The 24,975-nt window shown below is 44.6% G+C and overlaps 1 protein-coding gene across 6 annotated transcripts; it reads left to right on the top strand.

Annotated features, from left to right (window-relative positions):
- The first annotated feature begins 1 nt into the window (after position 1).
- cecr2 (CECR2 histone acetyl-lysine reader) lies at positions 2-24,885 on the top strand. 6 transcript variants are annotated; one of them, XM_028958128.1, is made up of 20 exons: positions 6,337-7,368; positions 9,728-9,786; positions 11,756-11,850; positions 12,531-12,714; positions 12,807-12,937; positions 13,027-13,095; positions 13,179-13,240; positions 13,420-13,580; positions 14,607-14,702; positions 14,798-14,948; positions 15,304-15,433; positions 15,522-15,559; positions 15,663-15,754; positions 15,840-15,966; positions 16,758-17,119; positions 17,491-17,628; positions 17,712-18,462; positions 18,727-20,476; positions 23,418-23,486; positions 23,583-24,885. In XM_028958128.1, exons 2-19 carry the CDS (start codon positions 9,739-9,741, stop codon positions 23,473-23,475), a joined length of 4,443 nt encoding a protein of 1,480 aa, XP_028813961.1. In that variant the 5' UTR covers positions 6,337-7,368; positions 9,728-9,738; the 3' UTR covers positions 23,476-23,486; positions 23,583-24,885. The 6 variants fall into 6 exon arrangements, with proteins under 6 accessions (XP_028813960.1, XP_028813958.1, XP_028813959.1 ...); XM_028958129.1 differs by lacking the exon at positions 9,728-9,786 and adding an exon at positions 11,299-11,305 and having other exon boundaries at positions 7,216-7,368; XM_028958127.1 differs by lacking the exons at positions 6,337-7,368; positions 9,728-9,786 and adding an exon at positions 2-308 and having other exon boundaries at positions 17,494-17,628.
- Positions 24,886-24,975: the final 90 nt, after the last annotated feature.

The following is a 24,975-nucleotide window of genomic DNA, read 5'->3' as shown; positions in this document are numbered from 1 at the left end:
GGTAGCAATGGCAGCTGACCGGCCAAAAACAAGAAGTTTTGCTCTTGCGATAAGGAAGTTGCGGGCGAAGTAGGCGGCGCGCAAGCTTATTTTTTTTCTTTCTTCTTCTTCTTTTTTTTGTCGACGCATGTCTGATGTGAGAAGTACACACTTCGCGGCACACTTTTATTATTTTCTCCCGGCCGAAGATGTCCCAGGGATGTACAATTTCTGTGGAGGAGATCCAGTCTTGGTGGGAAGTCCCCGCCATAGCCCACTTCTGCTCGCTGTTCAGGGCGGCGTTCAAACTACCCGACTTTGAAATTGAGGTAACCGCGTTATTTATGCGATGTTTCCGCCCGAGTTCCGCGACGGTTTTGAACGGAGACCTTTTTTTTCCGCTTCTTGTCCGCTAACTTTGTGGCGCTAGCGCGGCGGTGCGGGTTAAATGGAGAAATGGGTGTAACTGGTGCGGTTTGAGTCGCCTGGTTGGGAGCGTGCGAGTTAGCTGGAGGTTTTGGAAACCGGAGCCAGCTAGCTCGCTAACAAACTTCGCGACGCACCGTGTTGTCGTTACCGCCGCGGTGCCACGCCACGTCGTTTTCGCTTCGGCGACACGCAGCTTTGTTTTGTGGCCAATTTGAGGAACTTTTCGAACTTTCACAGCCCGCAAATGTGGCCTCGGCCGAGTCGCGTGTGACTTGTCCCGTGTGTTCCGCGCACCGTCGGTCGTCGACTTCGGCCCCGCGCCCGAACTTTGTTGTTTTTGTGTGCGGACCCTGCGTGTGGCCGAGTTCACGTAACGTGGCCCCGAGCGCGTATCGCGTCGCGGGGAGTCGGACGTGACTCGAGTTCGGCGACGACCGAGGTCAACAACGCGCGTCGAATTCGGCGTCGCTTTGTTATTGGGGCGCGGGCCTGACGCGTCCTGCGCTCGGAAATAACCTTCAACCAACACTTAACATTTATATTTTCTTAAAACTTATCGTCTGTTGTGACCTCTAGCATTTATTTTGCGTAATTTTGTGAAGTTAAACATTGCTTTTTAATATTTTTGTTTGTAGTGTTGTTGCTCAGCCATGTTGAATGTGTACACAGAAGCGTTTGAACCATTGCAATTACTGTAGGCGTTGGTCTAGCATTTGGCTTATGATTGTGTCACTTTCTTGCTTTGTCACACGTTATAAATGTTTTTTTCGGCACAACATGGAAATGCAAGGATCCATAACAAGTCCAGTTGCCTGTGAAATTAAGAACCATGACCTGGATGACAGAACTTTCACAGATATGTACATGCAAGACTTCCCTGGGGACGGTGAACTGTGGGACAATTATCAATACTTACCCTGTTCTCTGTTGCATCCTCTATCGTATTGTGGACTCTACGTATGTGGGACTTTATCATGTTTCTATGAGCAGCATCTTCTGCTGCTCATTTTGTAATAATCGTCCATGGGGCTGTAATAAGGCGCCATCTAATGAATGTCCCTTGGTGTGGCAGGAGCATGGCCTGTCCTCGCTTGCTTGGGTTATTGCTACATTTAGCTCTCTGGCCGTACACCTAAAGGAATGCTCTGATGAAAGCAGGTGGCCAGCACAGTAAATAGCCCACAAATCCGTGTGTAAGAGGATCTACCGTCTTCGGGGTGGAAGTAAACCAAGCCTGCAAGGTGATCGCAGGACCATGGCGCTTCAATCAATGATCGGATGACGTTGTAGGAAGCAATTTTTTTTGCTACAGCTTAATGTATAAAACCTTGTATACTGTATAAAGTGCCCTGGAAGTTTTTGCATGCGTTACTGTGCAAAATTCAAGACTGGGCCAGACGAGTCATCTATGTGAAAAACAGGCCAGAAAATCTGTAATGTGGACTGAAATCAAGTTTTATTTGGTTATGTGTGTGTTGTGGCATCTATCATTCGGTCTGTCTCTTGTCATTCACTGCTATTCAGGTAAGCCGTCTTAGTGACCGCTTATCCGGGGCTGTGGCAGGTCAGGAACAATCCCAGCAGTATTGGACGCAGGAGCGGCATGCCATGGCACACCAACATTCGCACCCAAGGGTGACTGGGAACTGGAAACACCTTGATGCTTATAGTCATAAAAACCCAAGGAGAAAATTGTTGCCTCTTCATCAAAGGGGGAATGATTTGGACCTTAAATTGCTAATTTTGCGCATGACAAGTTGTAGGTTTGTTATATTAGATTATGTTTTCTGTGGAGATGCCATAATTTATCCAAAACACACAGGAAAAAAAGCCCAATGCTTTCCTTGAATCACTGTTTAAAGCAGGACTTTTGCTTCTTTCTGAAGCCGTTGCCAACTGGATATTACAAAGTCAGTGATCCAAGTGATCCAGTTTGAAGGTGCTAGTGTCGGCCAGCTCCTTTTCTCGTGGGCTTTGGTTCAATAATGGTGTGCAATAATGGAGGACCCCCTTTTCTTTTTTGGCAGGCCGACAGAGCTGCCCGCTTAGACATTGTTCCTTGGCCACACTTCGCCGTCCTGCTCAGTCTACCAGGCCTGGAGAGAGAAGGGCACGGCAGGAAGAGGCCCTTCTTGTGGTGTCCATCCCCCGGTTCTTTGTCTGCTGGAAGCACGCTTGATTTCCTGGCAGTCTGGCTGTGAAATGAGCCCTGAAATCCCAGCACCTCCAGGACCCCATTGGCTTTGAATCATCCGGGACGCGTTGTCGTGCACACACACCGACACGGCACACAGAGGTGTGGGTTACGTAGCTCAGTGCTTGTGTTTTTCAGCTTGTAACTTTTTTTTTCTGTTGTAATCTTGCTGTAGCGTATGCTGGTGAAGCCATAGTGATGATTGTTCAGAAGCAATCGAAACGGTCGAAATGTTTTTTATATTATAATATTATTGTTCACTTGTCTGATTGGTCTCCGAGTCCCCTGTTGCGAGAACCTGTGATTCTCTGAGGCGCATCTTGCCTTGTGTTTGCTCGGTGCCAATGTTGAATAGCCCTTATTCATGCCTCTGTTAGTGGACTGCTGCACCGGGCCCAGCCCTGGCATCACCATGACTAAATCACAGATGGTGGCTCTTTCTTTTGCTTTCCCCTGGAGGGTGGCGGTGCACTGACTGGGTGCCGCAGCTTGTCTGGGGGTTTCTTTTCAAGGCTGCTGTGCTGCCTGATTGTAAAAGGGGAGATTTAGTCCCATTAGGTCTTTTGGAGCAGAAGCTCAGGACGGGCTCTTGTATAAAAGCAAATGGATTAAAAAGGAGGGCAAAAAAAAAAAGATCTAGTGCCGTTCATGTCTGTATATTATGTCCTGCTTTTTTCCACTCGGATATTCAGTGTGGACTTTTATTGGAGATAAGTCACTTGCCGAGTGTGCCTGTAGTCTGTAATGCTTTGATTTGTTTTGGTGGGGCGGGGGCTTCCGTGTAGCCTCTGTGGTTTTGGGGAGGAAGCGAGCAATAGCTGAGGGATTTGCTGTATCAATAAGTGATGGGTCAGCAGGCCATGTATCAGACACCAAATGCTGCAGCTTGGGAAAAAAGGGCCCAGTCAGTGTAGCTTTCATCCCAAATGTCTTTACCTATTAACCCTGCTAAGCTCAGCTCTTTTGTAAGCCCACATGAGAAGAAAGGATTCCCCCCACGCTCACAACAATGATCCTTTCTTCAGCGCAGTTTGTGTTGATTCTCTTGTTTTTCCACCAGGTTCCGATCTCCCTCTCCATGTTCTGTGACCTTTGTCATTGTGGTGCACCCATCCCATACATCTGCGAGTCCTGTAGCCTGATTAAATCGCAACTGTGAAACAATACATGCCAACAGGCCACTCTTGAAGGTGTTCGTCTGCATATCAAAGAGGCTCACGTCCACCCTTCTAAATATGTTGTAGTTTTTTTTTTGTCTAACAACCATATCCATCCACATTGTAGGCACACTCCCCTCCCCCAGCTGTGATTGACATGTTAGTGCAGTGGTACATGCATCAGATGGTTTCACATGGGGAGCTGGGGGGAGAGGGGCACGTACACTCTGGGGTTTGTTTCAGCCAGTTCCATTGTTGTAGCTCCCCATGGCTCCCAATCTCTGTCTCCAGTCTGGGGCTGTCCGTCCCCTCTCTTCTGCTTTCCACAGGCCTCATACTGGAGTTTAAAATACAACCAGGGGGAGCTCCCTAACCACCAGGCTTTTCCACAGTGGCTTTCTGTCCTTTTAGACGCCTGGTGTGTGGCTGTATTTGGCTCATAATGATGCAAGAACCTCGTTTGGAGCAAGAGAGGAGAGCATTTTGGGCTACCGAAGCACACGGGATGTCTGCTCTCTTAAGAGTCAAGTGGGTGGAGGTGGGCTGTGCTGTTACCAGTGGGAATGCCACCCCTCGGCTTGGGGAGAGAGGGGGTGGTGAAGTGCAGTTTTCACTGGAGGCTCTTTCTGCAAGGGGTGTGGTAAGGGGGGGCTGATGTGGGACTTAGGGCCTAGGGAAGGAGAAGACATGTACGTGTTTGGAGGGTGGAGGGGAGTGATGTGCACTGAACATCTGGGCCTCATCTGGGAGCAGATTTCAATTTTTAATGTGTTATTATGTCTGATTCCAATGTTTCAATGTATTACATATAAGTTTATTCATTCGTGGATTTTAGGCAGGACCCAGTCCTTGTTTTAAAAGAATTGGTCTGCGCTGATATATACCTCTTACCTCAGGCAAAAGGCTTAAGATGAATAGCTGTTGGTATAAAGTATGAGTGCCATGGCATTGGTGAGCAGGTGTGTACCACCATGGTTGACTCTTACCTGCACCAATCCACTGCTTCCTGTGCTAAGGGACATTGGAAAAAGCTATTGTTAGGGGTGGGGACACAAAATGTTAATATTGTGACTCATTAGCAATACAGTTATGTCTGGGTAAAGAGAGGTCTACGCCACAGATGTAGGAATGAATTACTCAAATATATGTATACACTGCTTCGAGCTGATGTTCTTCGGCACAATGCTCCTGAGCGTTCTTTATTAAGATGATTGCATTGTACTTCACAGTGCTGCGGCCACCCCTCGAAACATTGACAAAGTATCTGTTTGACATTTTGGTGTAGCAAGCGTGAAATAACTCCACTCTGATTGCATTTTATTGGTAGCTCCTCTCCAATGCCATCGGCAAAGCACAGGATGTAATGTGTCAGTGTATATTTGCTAGATTACATTTAGGTTGGTTTTATATATTGACAGTGTTTGAACTGCTGATTATCGCAGAATCTAGGATCGTCTGTGATTCCCACTCCTAGTTATTGTCTAGAGTGAAGCTGATTTTTTTTTTTTTTTTTTTTCTAAAAGAAAGTATTTGGAATATTTGATGTATTGACTGGTCATGCTTTACTAAATGGGTTTTTGGTTTCTGTGTGCACCTTTATTAATCTCCTGCTGCTAATCATCCTTACTGGACTAGTTTATGTGGTAAAACAGCCCTTCTGTAGCTGTCCGTAGTGAACTCAACATTCTCTCTTATGTTGCCGTTGCTTTTCCTGTCAGAGTCTGTTGGACTGTTGGACTGTCTGTTGGATGGTGCAGTGAACTGTGTTTACAACCAGCAATTCCTGGTAGTTCCTGGGCCCTTGGCAGAATCATGCCTGCTTGCAGGCCTGCATGCATGCACTGCTACCTGAAGATCTCAGACATCCGGTATTGATTTTAGAGAGTGCATTTCATATTCTGTGAAAGTGTAGCTGTGTGGTTATAAAATAATATATATCATACGGTCGATAAAAGTTGACCTGTTGGGCCAGCATCTATTCCCTTGGGCCTGGGGAGAAAAATGGCATTGCCTGATTCCATCCATTGAAATTGTGCATTGATGCCCACCAAAACATGTTTTTATGCACATTGAGTGAATGTAAAATCTTATTTCAGTGACTATGGAGTCCAAGCAGGATGAGGTTACTTTGCATTACTGGCTAAAATTACCATCCATTTGCCTGACCCTCCTTCCAGTACTGGAGCTTGAACCATAAAGGCATGTGGCATTGGTCTTCTCAACAGACACTGTGAGGCAGATGGCAAACAGATTTGTGTTGATTGTGTTGCAGGGTTGAGTGGTTTGCTTTCAGGCAGCAGTGAAGCTCTGATGAGCTTCCTAGCAGGTCAATGGTTGAGGGGCTTCCCTTGATTACCCCTGAAGGACACGTTCTGAACGTAGGGCTGCCACCTAATCCTTCCATAATGCTGGATTCTGGAATGTTTTTTTTTTTATTTGAACGTCCAGTTGTTTTTCCACCTTCTGGGGTGCAAAAGCATTAGCAGAGGAGCTGCAGCTGCGTTGGACCTTCTGGGTTGTCATGGCAGCAAGGGTCGCTGTGGCTCTTCCCCCAGGGCCAGTGGTGTGTGTTATGAAGGTGTTTCTCTAGAGGGACGTGGGGTGGGACGGGCTAGTGTCAGGAGATAGTGAACTGTGTTGGGGGTAGGTGTGGAAGAACAGCCCTCTCTTCCCTCCCCCTTCCTGTTGCTTTCAGCAAGTGCTGTTATCTGTTCACCTTCAGCTGCGCCTGTCACCCACGTCTGCTGCGCATTAGACTCAAATTTCTGCCTGGACTCTGGAACCACTGTAAAACCCTGCAGTTGAGCATTATCTCAGCACCCCCCCGCAGAGAAACGGTTCACTATGGCAGATTGTGTCCAGTGACTTATGTGCTTCTCTGCCCAACAGCGGCTTCACGCACATAATTGAGGTGGGCAGGGAGGAAATTACTGGACTGTTCCGGTAGCTGAATTCACATCAGGCTCTAAAGGCTTTGCAGAACTGTTATTGTTCGGTAAACGCCGTAATGGTGTTGCCGCTTGTGTGTGGTGGTTACTCACGAACCTGTTCTCCAGGTGTGCACCCGGCAGTAATGATATCCGAGGCGGGAGATGCTTACGAAGGGACTGGCTCCTGCCTCCAGGCTTTATGTGGAAACGTGTATCATCTCTTGCCGCAATGAGTCTCCATTTGTCTTTGCGTGCAAGTCGGTTCCTTTTGTGACGTGACTGATCAGTCACACAGGCTGCTGTACCGATTCCACCTACAGATACGTGGGTGAGTCCAGCTGCACTTTCCTCTGCTTTCCGGGAATCTGGGCCCCGTAATCGCGGCAAACGTGTTAACAGCGAGGCACAGTGGGAGCCGAGGCCGTGCTGAAGAAAGGGCGCACACACCACGTTAATTCCCCACTTCTGCCATCTGAGCTGCTGAATGGCACTTCAAAGCTGGAGAGGGGTGGCATTAATCCCCCCGGCTGGCCTCAGGTTTGAAGTGTGATCAAAGTGGGGGCTGCCGTGATGGATGGACCCTCTCTGGTCTGAGAGGTGTCAGGGGACCAGGAAGTTGCAGCGAGCGTGACACAGGATCTGAGGGAGCCGCGGAAGGGCTGAGTCGTCTATCACTCAGGTGTGGAACAGGATGGAGCCTCCGTACCTATTCACTCGCACAAGGGCAGCAGGAGACCACTGATGAAATGTAGATTTTTTTTTTTTTTCTTTTTCCTCAGCCAGCTTGAGGTTCACAGGCCATTGATCAAACCGGATAACGCAGTGGCTTAGTTGTCCCTGTTTTCCTCTGGTGGGAAGTTTAACTTTTTTAGCACTTGTTAACTTGCAGGCCAGGATTTCTCAATCTCTGGGCTGTTCTCCGCTGCTTTGGCAATGAACTCTCTACGGTGGTGTGTGAATCAGTGTTCCTGTGAGAAGTCCACTGGTCCATACAGAAGGGCTCTAGACTAACTTTTTATACTGGTTGCCCTGGTGCCACCTAACGTCTTTTCTTAGGAGCACCAAATTTTTGACAGCACTGCATTTAATAATGCATTTTTAAACATTTCACTTTTTCTGCTTTTTAAAATCGCTGTGCACATGGGTAATATTGACTTGTAAATGGTTAAATATCAATATAGTTACCAAAGTTCTTAATTTAAAGCACATTTCTACAAGAAAGGTAACTTGCTGAAAATGTGTTGGTGCTTAAAGTGCTTCATTGATCTGAAATTAAAACAATATAAATGAAACAAAAAGAAGTGCAAGTTTTAAGGGCTTGAACTTGATTATCATCTTGGCCTGATGATCTGTTTGCAGCTGCCTGTTGCTGAAAGGCAGCGGGGATAGGAGCCGCTGGTCCAGTACATTTATCGCTGTGTGTAATGTGTTTTCTAGATGCACTTTTACAGCATTTCATTTCTACCATTTTACTTGCCGGTAAATGCGTGATCAGCTGAAGCATTTTGATCAGTGCTAAAATGGCATCTGCATGCATGTGAAATGAAAGATAGCTTCTGATGATTTAAGAAAAAAAAACTTGGCTGTGGTGGAGGAAAAATAGGGGAAGGGCGGGCCTTTGCTAACAGATTCATACAGATCCTGCAGTCGCTCCACCTGTGAATGTGTTTTGTGCACAAGGAAGCTGCTATAGTGAACTAGCTGGAAAGTGTTTGCACTTGTGTGGATTTTGTCAACGATATTTATGATTAAATATTTTCATCAACAAACCTTTTTGACGTGACTAAAACGAGATGCAACATAATTGCTGGTCATGTGACTTATAACTAACGATATACCATGTAATATTTTGGATGAATTAAAACGATACTAAATATAATATGGTTTTCAAAATAAAAACTTTCTCAAAAATCTCCAATTTTGTTGAGTAAAACTAGACCAGATGTTATTTTCTCTTTGTTAATTGTGTGCGGACTGAGACTACTAAAACTAAAATGACAGCTTGATGCAAAGACTAAACTAAAACTAAGACACCCTCAATGACCCTCACACATCTGTCTATCTCCAGGCAGCATGTAAGCTTAAAATGTAAAAAAATTCTTAAAAAGAAAAAAAAAAATTCAGGCTCAGTGATTTTTCACTATCAATCCTGAAAAATGGTCTCTTTCACTTGAGAGATTATTTAACATTAACACAAGTTTCCCTAGCCTTTCTTTGGTCCTGCGGTGGCTAGAAAGAGAGCGGTGGCTCACATGGTTTGATCTGGAATTTGTCCCCCTATGTCATAATGGGAAAGCTTACCTCACGTTTCTCATGCTTTTTCCTCCCAGGGAATTTCACACCCCTCCCCTAAAACAACTGTCATGACTTCCGAACGTGTGAAGCATTGCAGTTGCCTGAAGATTGGATGTAAAAATGAGCACAAATGTATTTTTTTTTTCCACCATACAAGACTGTGAAGAAACAAATGGGTTTATTTTAGTTTTGACATGACTTTCTGTCTGCACCAAACATTGTGGTTTGTGAATGCTGCCTCAACTTCTCTCACCTTCTCCCCATCCTGCCTCTTTCCTTGGCATTTAAAGCTGCAGACACCAAGACAGATCGTCCTGGGGAAATCTCATTGTGGGACTGGCTAAAAGTGGCTGTAATTCTGCACCACAGCTGAATTTTGGAAAGAGACTTCAGATACAGTATTAGGGGACTACTAAGATTTATATAAAAGCAAAAATGTTCATGCCAGAGGACCTAGAATGAATACAATCTAAGAACATCTTGCTAGTTTGCTGGATCTCAAAGAAATTATTATTATTGCCCTCAATACTTCACCTCTCTGCTCCATTCCTCCTCTGTTTCATTACAGTTTATAGGCTGATTACACTCCTGTTCACCAACTTGACAAAGGCAGTTGCGCTTATATGGGTCTCATCCATTAAAAATATGGATTAGGAATCCTTTAACTCAAGCTTTCTGATTTAGTGAATGACATTAGCACTGACTCCCCATTTATTTGTCCTCCTGTATCTTTGACTTGACAGTAAATGGACATATGGCACAAGCAAGTGAGACGGCCCACAGTCACAGCTACTTTTTAATGGTCAGTAGTGTATGTGTGACAAGTCACTATTTCAATACCCACCTAGGATCTCACCCACAATGATATCATGAGACTGGGCAGTTGTCTACAATACATTTCAGCGCGTCTGCATTTTTGGGGGAGATTCCAAAACTGATCTGTGTACGTTTGACATGACTGTTCTGTGGCATAAATGGTGCTGCTTCAATGAATCAATAATTTCAAGCATAGCAATACATTACTGTATTGATTTATTGTCCTGCACATAATGATTAGGTGGTGTGTGATTGAGTCGAGGTCGAGGACCCTTGCTCTAGGCTGCTACGCCCTTTTCCCAGTGTTATTCCTACTGACAAAACACATACAGTGATCTGATCCTTAATTTTTTTTCAGTTTTGCACTGATCAACGTGAGTGTTTTTAGGTTGTAATAAGTCGCCTCTCTCGAGCAGTCGCTGCGCGGGAGTGTTTGAAGGCGGATAACATCTGTTTTAATCTGCCGGTGCTTGACTGAGTCTGCGCTTTACCCTCAGAAATGTGTGTCATCCTGTTTTTCAACCTCTTCTGTTTTTCATCCTGCTGACTTCAGCTCTTCTGGTTTCCGTGCTCCTCCACAGCTCGGAGGGGCGTATGCTCATCTGTCCTGACCCTGAGCTCGCTGAGGTTTTTCTGGGGAGATGTAGCAATCTGCATCCTTGAATGAGGGTCACAATGAAGCGCAGGCCTGGATCGCCCTTGAGTTAATTGTGGACCATCACTCTGCAGGGGGGGGTTATTTGGCTTAAAGTGCATGCATGTATGATTGGAGAGTGAGTGAGAAGCTGGCTAAATCCCTTCAAACCAGGCCCTTGTTGCCATGCTTCTGGTGAGAAAGGAGGGCTGTGGGTGGAGGGTGAATTGTATGGCCACATGGGTAATGGAGCACTTTGCATTTGCATTTTTTCTCTTAGCCCTCCTCCTCCTCCTCCTCCATCTGAGGGCCATTGGGTGGAGATGTGGTGCATGCTGGGTAATGCTGTGTTGAGGCTAGGTCATTGGTAGAGGTTGGTTGTGGCCTTGAGCTCCTGCCGTCTTTTTTTTTTTTTTCCCCAGCTCTCAGGAGTTTACTCTCCTACTTACTGCCGCTTCATAAACCCTCAATAACTCCACACAATACCAAGCAGTAGAGGGGTCAAGGTTGAACTTGAACCCCCAACCAATGCTGGAACCTACCCCTGACACCATTTCACACAGAGAGTTCAAAAAATCTCTTTCTGGGTTTTCAAAAGAAAATTGTAAATAAGGAATGACAGCAGTTGTCAAGTCCAGTTAACAGGTCAGTCAATAATCAGAATCGTGTTTATTGGCCAAGTATGTGAGGGAACACATACAAGGTTGATGGTGTCTCTCAAGAACAAGAGTATAAAACCACAACAAGAAACAGGAATTGCAAACTGTTCCCAGAACATGCGCCCACAATCCAGAGGGAATTTTACTTAAATTTGAGGCTGATCTCTTAACACAGTTGCACAGGCACGTCTCCATTCATCTGTAGGGAAAAGGTGGGTGGGAATTGCAACTGAAGGTGTACAACCGATGCCGGTGTTGGAAAACTTGAAAAACGTGTGGCAATATGCAAAACCTGTTGAACAGCGACTGGTATTGTGCACTGACTGGTGCATGTGGGCCAATGTAGCCAAGGTCTAAAAAAAGAATTCTATAGATTTTCTATCTAGCACCGTTTACAAAATTGGCTATTGATAACTGGTTATTATAATGTTTATATATATATATATCTTGAAGGGGGAAAAAAGATACAAAGGCCATAGTCACAAACATTTGGTTTAAGTTTAGGTTGCCAAGCTGTAAAGTCTTATGACTAGACACACTCAGCCTCTTAGTCTGCAGTTAAAAGGTGTTTCATGAGTCTGATCCTGAATGTGAACTCTAATAAATCTGGTCTCCGGTGCCATACCTGACCCACTGTGTCCTGTGGTTTTTCTGTGCCTCAGGAGTTGGAGCAGGCATTGCTGAAGCAGAACCAGGATTTCTTGGCAGACCTTCTCTGCTGCCTGCTACAGGGATGCTACCAGCGCAGAGACATCACGTAAGTACATTGACCAGTAAAACATGCCTTTTTTTTTTATTTTTTTTTTTTATTAAAACCCGACTGACTCCCGGTCTATGTTCAGGCGTGATAGATGTAGGGGCTGAGCACATGAGTGCTGTGTATCAGTTGAGGGCCCTCATTCCTGGAACTTGTGTGTGGTTGGGTCAGTGGAACAGAGAGTGCTGATCTGGCTGTTGTGCCCCGAGGCCCAGCTTTCCTGCGTCTTACTTTAGCAATGCCGCCGGAGTCTGTGACTCAGCCTTGAGTAATGATCCACATTCAGTATTTGGACAGGCAGCGACAGGACTTTTTAAAAGGAGGCCTTTATACTGGCTTCTCCCAGATGGAGCTGTGGATTGGGACAGGGTGACATGGTACAAATAGTTTATTTAGGATTATCTGTTCTTTCTGAAATATCTTTCTTTATTTTGTCTTCTGCCCTGACCGAGTCTTTGTTCTTTTTGTTCCAGTGTGCTGTTGTAACTAATGTACAACTTTTTTTTTTTTTTTTTTTTATACACACCTAATTAGTACTTAAAAGTATTCGGCATAGAAAAACATTTTGACTCAATATGTGGCTTTGTAATACATTGGTTACACCTCAGTTGTTTTCCTGTCTCAGCGTTGTATTCTCACAAGTCCTCATCCATTTCAATCATGCTTCTGGTTTCTGTCAGGCCTCAGGCCTTCAGTGGCTACCTGGAGGACATAATCAACTATCGTTGGGAGCTGGAGGAGGGCAAACCCAACCCTCTGAAACAATGTCCCTTTGAGGAGCTTCCTCCACGAACCCAGGTGGAGCTCCTACACAGGCTGTGCGACTACCGCTTGGATGCCGCTGATGTATTTGATCTTCTCAAGGTAATCTCTTTTGTCTGTGTGGTTTCTGTAAATTTGAACAAAATAATAACTCTGCCACTACAAGATCTAATATTGATGTATTTTCATGGTAGGGTCTGGATGCAGACAGCTTACGCGTCGAGCCACTGGGCCAGGATGGGAATGGTGCCCTGTACTGGTATTTCTATGGCACCCGTATGTATAAGGAGGAACCAGTCCAGAGAAAATATACTTCTGAACTATAGTATGCATTTTCTTTTTTATTATAAACAATCTGTTTAAAAGCGAGAGATCGCATTAAAGTAAAGCTTTATGTATCTTTCTTTCCCTCAGTGAAATGCCTGAGAAAAAGAAAAGAGGAAGGCCACCAAAGAAGAAGACTCTAGAAGAGAGCGAGTTGAGGTTGGAATGGAGGAACTCGTAAAGTATTTACTGACACTTCCACCTTCACTAAACTTACCATGATGGGTACATGTGTCTTTCAGTCCTGCGGAAAGCATGATTACAGAGGAAAGTGAGGAATCATGTGACTCCAGCTCTGCCTCAGGTACACTGGTGCATTTACCAAGTCATGATGCATCATGCATGGAATAGCAAAACCGCTGTGTAAATTTTGTCTGAATGTTTCCAGTCATCTCATCCTCTCATTGCGATCCAACATATTGTGAGGGCCAAATTTGCATTTGCCTCCTTGATGATCCTGAATGTGTGTCTGTTTCTTCTCAGAGCATGAACGTGGGGCTTGGTCACTGGTCTGTGACACAGAGGAGCAGTGGACCAGACTTGCTGAAAGCATCAAGGACAAATCTTCACCTCAAGATCGCCACCTCTACCGCATCATTAGCCAGAACTTCCTGCCAGAGATCAGAAGTATGATTGAGCACAAGGTCGGTATTCAGCCTTCATTGGTTCCACACCATCAAAGGGAACCATTACCCTTTTTGAGAACTTATTTGCATGTCCGCATAAACAACAACATCAATATATTAGTACTGAAACCGTTAATTATGAATAAGTATCTGCTTCTTGCTTTAATGTGTCAGTGTTCACCTACGTTGTGGCATGTATATTTGATTGATTTATTTATTTTTTGTAGTTTTGTATATGGTTGCTTGTGAAACACTTAGATGCTGTGGTTCCCTCCTCAATTCTGTCAAAGCCACCTGGCATTCAGAGTCGTCAGGAGGTAGCCCCTCACCTTGAGGCTGGATGGACTGTTGTGATTGACTGCCTGCAGCACTGCAGTTTTTTGACCTCTTAAGTGGTGACTTCTGAGGCAGTCCATCTTGCCTGTATGGGATTAAGTGCTGTCAGTACAGTGAAGAGCGAGGCCGGGCCGTGTCGTCGCCGTGGTGGGGGAGGGGCTGTGGTCCTTTCAGTGCTGTGACTTTGATGGGCGCAGCTTGCCACAGGCACCATCAACCCGGGGGTGATAGCTTCAGTCCCCTGCCTCCCCCTAGCTGCTCGTAGAGTTCCTCTTAATAGGCCGTGCCTCTCAGAATGTGCACGACAGATGGCCCCTGACAGGAGCTATAAAAGGCTGTGATGCTTCAACTCCCTTTTTACTCAGTTTTTTTTTTTTTCTCTCTCTCTCTCCCGATTTGCACAATCATCTGCGCTCACAATGTCCACTCTCTTTAGCTACTGTCCAGAAGAAATCTGCTTCAGTTGCTTTTTTGCGACTGTTTATTTAGATAAAAACTTTTCAGTCAGCTGGATTGTGTTAAAAGTGGAAATCTGTGCGTGAACAAAGCGTTACAATTCCAAATCAGATTAGCTGTTTCATTACATGTTTGAATGGAATGGGGATGAAAAGCAGTCCTCTGCATCAATAAATGATCATATTTTGCGAGCTGAGAGACTACTTGCCACAGTCGTGCTGCTGTTGCCCTGACCTTTGTGCTCTCCCCAAGGAGAAAGAGCTAAAGCAGAAACGTATGGACCCTGCTGCCATGCGCACTTCTTACCGCCTTTCTGAGAAGCACATAAGCAACAAGGAAGAGGTGGAGGTGAGTGCACTCATCTGACACCAGTCTGAATGTAGATGCCATGGTTGTATAGGACATTACAACACGCTGGTCTCTCTGTCTGTGTTTGTGTGTAGGACCTTGCGCTTGCAGTGGGGGAGAAGCAGAAACAGAAGGAGGAGGATGTGGAGAGACAGGCACTGCTGGCTGAACAGCGGCGGGAGGAGGAGAGGCTCCTGCTGGAGGAGCGGCAGCGGGAAGAGATGGAGCGAATAAAAGCCGTGGAGGGTTAGTACATCTGTGAACGCTGCCTTGCTCCTCTCTTCTTATTAATGACACATTGGTCTACATCCACCATAATCTTTAATCTTCGTAGTAGGGGTTGCAAGTTGAAGCGTTTAATATTGTAACATAGAGCCACTTTTATCTGATCCCTGCCTTTTCATTACTCATGCCATTTTAAAGTGGTGAGTGAACAGCTTTCATCGCCGTTGTCTTGTGTTTTCTTAAAGATATGTATTTTTAACAGTATATGTGTAACAGGTGCAAAATGTAACATGAAACAAACATAAGTTCTTCTTTCAAGCCTGCTTTCTCCCCCCCGCCGTCTCATGCGTCTCAATTTGTTGCCACAATGTTTTAGAACGAGCCAAGCGGAGGAAGCTGCGTGAGGAGAAGGCCTGGTTGCTGTCTCAGGGAAAGCCCCTGCCCCCCGAGCTGCTGCATCTGGAGCCCCATTCACCCATCCGACGTGCTCGCAAGACCAAAGAGTTGTAAGAAGCATGACTACATTGCTCTAGGGAAACTGTTATCTCTCTTAAGCTAGAACGACATTTTGTTAATTCTCTTTGTGTCCTACAGTTATGAAATGGATGATGATTACACAGCATTGTACAAAGGTGAGGCTTTTTTTCCCCCCTCCAATGCATGCATGAAGATTAAATAATCCTTAAATATTTTAATTATTTCTTCCTTCTAACATGTCTAATTAATTCTCTTTAGTCTTGGAAGCCCTTAAGGCCCATAAAGATGCTTGGCCTTTCATGGAGCCTGTTGATGAGTCCTACGCTCCCAACTATCATGAGATCATACAGGTATGTGCCATGGATAAAAAAACGTCTTGATTATGTTGCTTCAGACAGGAAATTGATACTTTTGGATGTTTTCTTTTTCTAATAGACTCCAATGGACCTGTCTACTATTGAAAAGAAGTTGAATGAAGGAGAGTATGTAGCAAAGGAGGAGTTTGTGGCAGATGTGAAGCTCATGTTTGAGAACTGCCTTGAGTACAATGGTGAAGACAGTGGTATGTTAATATGGAATATTGTCCATACTGCGATTGGACTGTTCATCCTACAAATAGCTGTTGTTGGGCTCATTGTAGTTTCAGCCATCAATTGTAGTCATCTGTAGATCCAGGGTGAACGTGCTTGTTGTTCGATAGATGAATTCTGCTTTTACATTAGATTATGATTATGCCACTGGGTGATAATTGAGCCAGGAAGATGGTCAATCGGAAAAACACAACTGTGGTGCTATTCAAACAAATTTACACACCACACATCTCAAATTGGAAGAAGTACCTTGACACCTCTCAGTACATTGAGACTTAGAGTATGGGTATGTTTGCTTTAGTGGTCTGTGTGCAGAAGGCTGGACTTAGCAACCTGACAATGATGAATTGAGAGTGATTAAGTTGTCCTCTGCCAAGACCTTGAATGTTACAGAGACATTCTGTTCATAAAGACTTTGCATTGGAATGTGCTCCATGAGGAACATTGTCCGGCTTGGGGTCAGGAAACACCAGGTCACTAGGTGGTGGTTGTGTTGTGTTCTTAAAAAAATAAAACAAAACCAGTGCTGGTCTCAGGTACAGTGTGCTTTAAGAAAAGCTTAAATTTCCTAGTTTTATTAATCCAAATAATTGTATGGAATACCTCAGTAGATAGAATACCACAAGTTATGGAATACCTAATGATAATGTAAAGTAAATAAGTTATTTTCTTGAAATGTTTAGCCAGTAATACTTGACAAGTATTAGTATGCCTTAAGATGTCTGAACCTGCTCCTGACAACCTGCTGTTCTGTTCTCTTCAGAGTACACAATTATGGCAGAATCATTGGAGCGCTGTTTTAGCAGAGCCCTTCTGAAGCACTTCCCATCTGAGGATGGAGACACGGATGAGGAGTTCCAGGTCAGCAAAGAAGACAGAGACCGGAAGGAAAAAAAGCGGAGCAAGCAGCGGCAATCAGGGCCAGAAAGCCTCATCCGGGCCACAGAGCAGGTTCAGCGCAGGCGTACTACAAATGGCAAGGCTGATGAGGACATTCATAAAAGTGGTCCTCCATATCCTCCCTCCCCCTGGAAAAATGGAACGCCTTATCCACAATGTGTTCCTCCAAATCAGCACAATCCTGGATTTGATGGACGTCCCAACCTTTACCATCCTGCACAGCAAGTAAGACGTGTGATGAGTCCTTTAACCCTAACCCTAAAATTATGCTTTGTGTATCTGTAAAGCCATGTATAATAGTTATTTTATTGTTCATGCCTAGCTGTGAGGTACTGAGGTCAGTGTTTAAGCTACAGCACCACAAAGTTGATCAATGCAGGGAAAGTCAAGTGGCTTTTGTGTACATAGTTTTATTTCTTTGTTTTAATGGTAGGGGTAGAATTCTTCCCCCCATTGTGGAAAATCAATTTGAATCCCTGGTATTAATGCAACCATGGCACTGTGACTCATGTCGTGTTGTTAAGTAACTCTTAATGCCCAGCATTAATTATCAAATGTCCTTGATTTAATGAATAACTAATGTTACAACTAAACAGCAGCTTCACCATCCTGCTGGCTCACTTGGTCCTGGCATGTTTGTTCAACGCATGATGATAGACCCCAGGTACCCTTACCCTGGGCAAAGACCTGGTGATCCTGGGCTTCAGCGTATGCCACACAATTTTAATATGCAGGTAAAAAACAGAATCATTCTGTTTTACTGAAGTTCCTTTTTGCTCTAAAAGTGCTAAGTAGTTTAACCATTTGTCTTTGATAGCCACCTTATGGAAATGGACCACATTTTGGCCCCAGATACCCTGTGGGTCCTGAAGGACGGCCATTGCAGCCACAGTACCAAGAACAGCAGAGACATTCATATATGGGTCCAACTCATGGCCCATCACTGGGTCCTAGACCAATGGCCCTACAGTCTGGAGGACTTTGTACCCCTCCCACAGAGGGCCACATGTACACGTCCCGCCAGCGCCCAGAAGGCCAGATAGTTCATCCAAATGGCCCACGGTATCCAGGTTCAGAAGTCCCTCCCCAGCACAGTTCATATCCTCCCTACTGTCCACCTGGTATACCTAACATGTGGTCAGGAGTTGGACCCCAAGGCCACCAACGACCAAATGGACCTGTGATTTCAGACCCAAATATAAGTAACCAGCACCCATTTAACCACAACCACAGCTTAGCACCCAAACCATGGCCAAATCAAGCAGCAGGGTACCCTCCCACCAGTGGCCAGTACAGGATGTCCAGCTCTGTGGGCTCCCCTGGCCCTGTGTCCCAGCGGCCTGTAGCATCTCATCAGGACCAAAAGTCTCATCTAGCCTCCATGCTTGAGAGCCCAGAGATGCTGGCTTTGCAGCAACTGTCTTCTGGCTCCACACACCAGCGCACTGGCACATTTGCAGGATTTCCCCATGGCAACAGTGTCCCACCACACTCTCCTCAGCAGTGCTCAACAGAAAAATTTGGCAGGCCTTCTGCAGAAGTCCACAGTGCCCATAGTTCTGATGTCGGTAAGAATGTTTTTTTTTTTTTTTTTTTTTTTTTTTTTTTTTTTATGCTTACAGAGGTGAACCTCATGGACTTGCAGAAGTGAACCCAGAGGTTTCATATCCTGTTTCAAGTCTTGTTTTTGTGATCTTTAGGTCCATTTTGAGTTTAATTTGCTAATGATACAATGCAGTGATTTGTATAATTAGTCCAATAACTTCTGATTTGTTTTAAAGACATCATTGTTTTCTCTAAACCAGTCTATACTGTTTTACACACTTTTACAGGTTTGACAGAATCCAAGATGCCAAATATGCATATGGCTCAAGGCACAATGGCCTCTGCTAATTCTGAAAACACCCCACTTCGCAACTCTTCTGAGTTTGCCAGTAGGCCAATTGGAAACATGCAGAGCCCAGAGTGGAGAAGAATGCGTGATCCAAGTGAACAGGCAGGACCTCTGCATGGCACAGACCGGGACCATCACCAGAACATTCCTCCTCTAATGGTCCACAATGCACACCCTCAACATGTTCCCTCTCAGCAGACTGCCCAGAATACCACTCTTCAAAATATTCCTCAGCACATTCCTCAAACTATACCTCCTCAGCAAATGCACCAGAACCCACAGCCTCAAGAACATCCCACAAACACTTCTTCTGAAACCCCTGTGAAAAATCACAATTCCTCACCAGAAAAAAATCCTACTCAACATACACATCAGAATAGCTCCACCCAGGCTCCGCAGAATGCAGATCCATTGGGCCCAATGCATGGCATGCCACAGAGCGCACCACACGGAGCCCAGTCTGGCACGCAGCAGCCAGCTCCCCTCACGTCTCTGCCCCCCAGCCATCCTGTGTCTCAGCTGCCTCCCCAGCCAAGCCCAGCAGACCATGGAGACCAACGGCCGAATGAGCCCCCAAGCAGGCAGGAGTCAGGTGGCAGTTCTGGCCCTCAGGAAGGCACAAACTTAAGGACTGCCAAGTCCGCACCTGCCAATGGTCATTACAAACAGAACTTTGGTGCAGAGGGGCAATCACAACTGGCTGGCCAACCCACAGGGCACATGCAGGGACCTATACCCAATCAGGGCGAAGCTGTGCCAACCCACCCTCAGGTTCAAGAGAATGGAAGCATGGTTAGGTATGGTCTGAGTGGACAAACACATCAACCCTACGGCCAACATGCAGGCAAACCATTGCCGCAGGCAAATAGCCAACCTTTCCTAAACCAGCAAATGGCACATCCCATGAGTCCTCACCAGAACCCTGCTCGGTATCCCGGTTATCATCAACAGTGTTCTCCTTACACTTACATGGGCTCCGAGCCCGCTCATGGACCCGCAAATGCATTTCCTCAGTACCAGCAGCAACAGTACTACACTCATCATCAAAGTAATTCCAGGGGTGGCTATCCAGGGGAGGAGTGGTTCAGACCCCAATACCAGCCGAGACCCCTCTCCAGTGCTTTCCCACCTACAGGTGGCACCAGTATAAATGGCCGTCTGAAAGACAGCAGCATCTCACCTATGGGCTCAGAGGGCTCTGGAGGCAGCCTGATGTCCCCAAACTCAATTTCTGATGGGCACCATGGTGGTGCAGTGGTGAATAGGGATGCCAGAAGCCCAGTAAAGCCTCCCAGGACAGGCGAGGTATCGGACCGGTCAGATAGCCCCAAGGAGATCCTTGACCTGGACAGCCATAATGCTCATTCCCGCAACCCACAGATGCAGCACATGGTCAACCTCATGTACAATCCACGCGGTATGCACCCTGGGATGCAGCAGGGTGGAGCACTGCCTTCACACATGATGCCACGTTCCCTCTTCTCCTCTCATCCCTATCCGGGTGGACACTACGCACCACAGCAACCGCACCCTCACCTGATGGAGGCTCTGCAACGACCTCAGCATCTGCCCTTTCCTCCTGGTCAGACTCGAATGGCTATGTACAGACATCCACAAGCAGGAGGCCACTTTCAGGGCATGATGGTGCCACAAAGAAGCATGGTGCCTGAACACCTCCTTCACTCAGGGTAAGGGTCTTCAGTCTGTGCACAGGGGGCCATCTAAGCAGTGTCTCACGGTTAGGTTACGATTATCAATGCACTGTGATTCATCACCTGTCTGAACAAATGCCAGAAAAACGGCGGGCGTCAGGTGAGCACGGACCTGAACGCTGACTAATTTTATGCTCATTGAAGCTAATCTAAAGCCACCAACTGCGACATGCGCTGCTCTTGCCATGAGGCTCAGAGGATAAATATATGTTTGGTCGTGCAAAAATGTGTCACGGCGTGCAGTGGGTGAAGTTCAACAAATTTCTGTTTTTACCGTGATACGAAGCGTGAAAGTCCTTCCCAAAGTCACTAACTGCACTGTTTTTATACAGCCGCCAGAAAATCACCAAGCAATGTGATTATTAAATAATCAATTATGTTCTGCACTACATCGATGCAGAATCATCCAGATCTGCACAGCAATACATTGATTATAAGATTAATTTCAGCACATGATGTACACAACGAAATGTACAATGGCCAAGAAGGCTGTGCACAAATCCACACCAGAAGTTACGAACACTGCATTCATATATCCAGAAGACCCAAGTTAGACTCCCGCTTACTACCATTGTGTTCCTTAGCAAGACACTTAAGTTGCTCTGGATAATGTATATCAAATATCGTATATCGTGCATGTTTGATGTATGGACGTAGTGTCAATTATCCCTTACATAAACACATAGTTAATAACATAGCTCATTATAACAGACATTAATTAATGTTTTCTAGCATATGACAGGCGCGTAACTACTTTTGTGGCTGCAAAAGCCACACCAGAGTTTACGCCCCAATGAAAATGAGACCCATTACTACAACTGAAGCGCTGATGCTAGAAAACATTTATTAATGCCTGTCATAATGAGCAGTGATGTGTTTACGTAAATAATAATGGACAATGTGTTCAGATATCAAATATTATGTGCAATATACAATTTTGATAAATGAACGCGGAGTCCTTAACTTGGCTTATTTGTGTTGATGCATTTGCATTTCTATTGACGCGAATGGGCTACCGTTGAAAATGTCTCCTGCATTTAACCAATTGCCCTTAGTGAGCAGTGGGCAGCCGTGAAAGGTGCCCGGCGAGCACTGTGGGGGCACAGTACCTTGGTCAAGGGGGACCTTCCTTACCTTCTTGGCCACCACTACCCCAGTAACTAGTTGTGGCATGTCTCATGGATAGATGGCATGCCTCCGTCTCCTCCTTGATTAGCGGTGCTCACATTGTTGGCCACTAGTTTTGATGGCAAGACAATGAGAGGCCCTTTATCAGATTGAATTGCTTGTTACCAACGTGGATAAAGACTTAGTTCTATTTAACATACTTTTCCCTCACTCAAATAAATGTTACTGTGTCTGTCCTGCACGCATGTGGCCGTGTCTGTGTGTAAACACCTACCCACATCTGCCTCTGGTTGGCTTACCATGAAATTTAACTCAACCTTTGCCAATCATCAGCTCACATGCGGTTATCTCCCCATTGCCTAAAATTAAAAAATGGCTGGTTGGATGAAAACAGATTATTTACCATAAAGCGCTGCATGTAATTGGTTTATTTCTGTGGCCCATTTACAGCATTACTTTAATGCCGTTATTCCCATCGCTGCAACTAAGCCTTGGTTTTCAAATTCTGATACATGTACTACCATGGCTCCCTCTAGTGGTACACTGGGAGTTGCTGAGATTATTCACAGGTTTTCAATGCAGTGTAGATATTCTTGGCAGAATTGACAGTGGATCACAGTTCACATTGGGAATAAATTTTCTTCTCCTGTTTAAACATACCTACAATTTAGGGCTGCACGATTTGGGGAAAAAGACATATTGCGATTATTGAGATCAATATTGCAATTTGTGATATGATAAAGGACACTTGCTTGTATATCAATGAAAAGTCGCAAACTAATAGTGAAATGTTTAATTTCAAAGTGAAACATACAAACTACTTATAACAACCTGAAATGCCCAGTGCTTTCAAAATACAATATTCTACAAATATAAAATAGTCACAAAAAAATAAAACAATCACAAAAAACTCTTTACATTACTGTCGAACGACAAACCCTGGTAAGGCTAAACAACTGTTTTGATTATATTTGGCCATTATAAAATCCCGTATTATAGTTCTTACGTTTAACCAAAACGTTGTTTGGAGGCTGACTTGAACACAGGGATGCATAGCTTTGCTAGCTTAGCTAAGGTTAAGATTTGTAAACTGAGGTGAATTTCTTTAGGAAACCTTCAAAGTTTGAAAAAAGTTAACTAAACAGCTAAGAACAGTCTAAATAGTTAATGCCTACGTTTAGCCAAAACGTTGTTTGGAGGCTGACTTGAACACAGGAATGCATAGCTTCGCTAGCTTAGCCTAGCTTAGCTAAGGTTAAGACTTATAAAACGGGATTTTATAATGGCCAAATATATTCAAAACAATTGTCCCGCTTTACCTATGAAATGTAATCCCCCGGGATCTGGTTTGGAGCGTACAGCGGTTTGTACAGCCCCAAGCAGCACAAGAGTGAGGCATTTTTTGCACTTCTCTCCATAAACATGTATAATCTTCACGCCACTGCAGAGCCTATCGCAATATGGCGGCGACGTTGACGTACGATGCAGCTCGTCATGCGCCGTCTACCCATATGTCTCCGAATCGAAAGTCATGTGACCAAACACGTCACATCTGACTGAGATGTGAGACTTCAGTCAGCTCGCCAACTTTGGATCGGCAACATATCCGATCCAATCCATGTACTATCATTTAAATCGCATCTTTTTGCGTTCATGTAATCGCACAGACTGACATCGCGATTATGATTGCGATTAGATTAATCGTGCAGCACTACTACAATTCTGTTTTTAATGCCGTCCACTCATCTACGAGCAAGTGCTGAGCTTTTTCCATTTCTGTCCGAAACAGACAGCAGATGAAGAGCGGGGTGTCTTCCACTGCTCAGAGCAGTAAGCAGGGTGTGTGACTTGGCCGAAGGTGTGTAAGTGTTGAATGCTGCACATTTCAATTAGCCTTGTCTTGACAAACCTGTCAATAGCTTCATTTTCATTATTCTCTCTTTATCTCCCATAGGTAAAAGAAGACTAAATTAAGGACTTGTCCTTTATTCACCAGCCCTTCTCTGGAAATTTTTGTTCTTTGTGAGAGATCAAATTTTGGACTTTTCTTTATGATCTACTGTAATATTTTCAAAATATGAATGTGACTCTTCTTAAAAAAAAAAAAATTAAGTTATGAACTTTTTTTTCTGAAGCCCATCACTGGAGCTACACCACTGGAATTCTGCACTTCACACTGTAAATGGCTACTCAATGTGCATGATCCAGAATTTGGGATCCGACTGCCTGCTATTCCAGAGGATTAGGCCATGGCTCTTTGTGGGCACATTGCCTTCAAGAACAAGGGGGAAGGACAAATTGATACACATTTAATGTTTTTCTTTCTCCCAAAAATATTAATCTCAGGTGTAAAAAGGGGGGAGGAAAAGAACTTTAGTGTAAATGTAAATAAGTTATGTTTAGGTCCTTGCTCGGACAGGGCATACAGATAGTTACCTTTGCGGTCGTGATTAATGTGAGGTACAGCATGGTGAGCATTTGTGAATGTATGGAACGGTCACCAGGCTAATATAGAAACTATGAGTTGTTTTCCCCCTCTTTTGGTAGCTAATCTCCATATACACTAAGAGCAGTTTTGCTTTAGATCTTTTCTTATGCATCATTTACAAGTACTAGAAGGGAATGTCTTTTTTTCAATTTACAGAGCTAGTGGGGTTCTCTGATATGCACTAGGATCCTTTTTATGGAAATTTGTAGCCTTTAATTTAAGGTTGGGGCTTGTTGCCATGTACATATGAACATATCAGATGACCCTTTAACCCTTTGAACATAATTATATTCTCATAGTTATAGGAACCATTACTGAGAATCAGCTTGCACAGAACTTTTCCAGAACTTTCTGAACCTCTGATTGTTTTAAATTTCTAATGTTTGTCCAATGCTGCATTCTACACAGCTCCCAAATATGTGGGGTTTCTCTCTTGCTTGTGCTGGGGAGTATTTGTTTGTGCTTCACATTTTGTATGAATGCATTTTAATTACTTCCCAATCCAGTTAACTGTATGTGTCCTCAGGGTGTCGTGATTTTAATACGGGTATTTTGAAACAAACATATGTCTCTTAAATGTGATTGAATATATTGACCTTAGTTCATGTGTTCAGTTGTTCAGGCCATTCTGAAGGCAGATTTCTTTCAGAATGTCTTCAATGTCTAATGTGCGTTGAGGTTGTTAAGTTTTTATATAGTGGTGTAGGTTATTGGTTTGGGCAATGTTATTAAGCTGTTATTCTTTGATCAACACTGATTATGAACCATTTTTTCTGTCCTCTTTGAATTTGTTTTAACACTGATCTGAATATGCTTTCACTTCCCCTTTCCTCGTAACAGAGCATTGAGGTTAACAACT

The sequence above is a fragment of the Denticeps clupeoides genome, chromosome 17 (assembly GCF_900700375.1).
Source record: "Denticeps clupeoides chromosome 17, fDenClu1.1, whole genome shotgun sequence".
In the NCBI taxonomy this organism is placed as follows: Eukaryota; Metazoa; Chordata; class Actinopteri; order Clupeiformes; family Denticipitidae; genus Denticeps; species Denticeps clupeoides.
This window is presented reverse-complemented; position numbering and strand designations above follow the sequence as displayed.

Excerpts from the sequence above, each read along its gene's own strand:
- cecr2 (XM_028958125.1), top strand. The coding sequence starts at position 189 with ATGTCCCAGGGATGTACAATTTCTGTGGAGGAGATCCAGTCTTGGTGG. Across the intron at positions 11,851-12,530 it reads TACCAGCGCAGAGACATCAC|GCCTCAGGCCTTCAGTGGCT; the intron begins GTAAGTACATTG and ends GGTTTCTGTCAG. Across the intron at positions 15,755-15,839 it reads ACTATCATGAGATCATACAG|ACTCCAATGGACCTGTCTAC; the intron begins GTATGTGCCATG and ends TTTTTCTAATAG.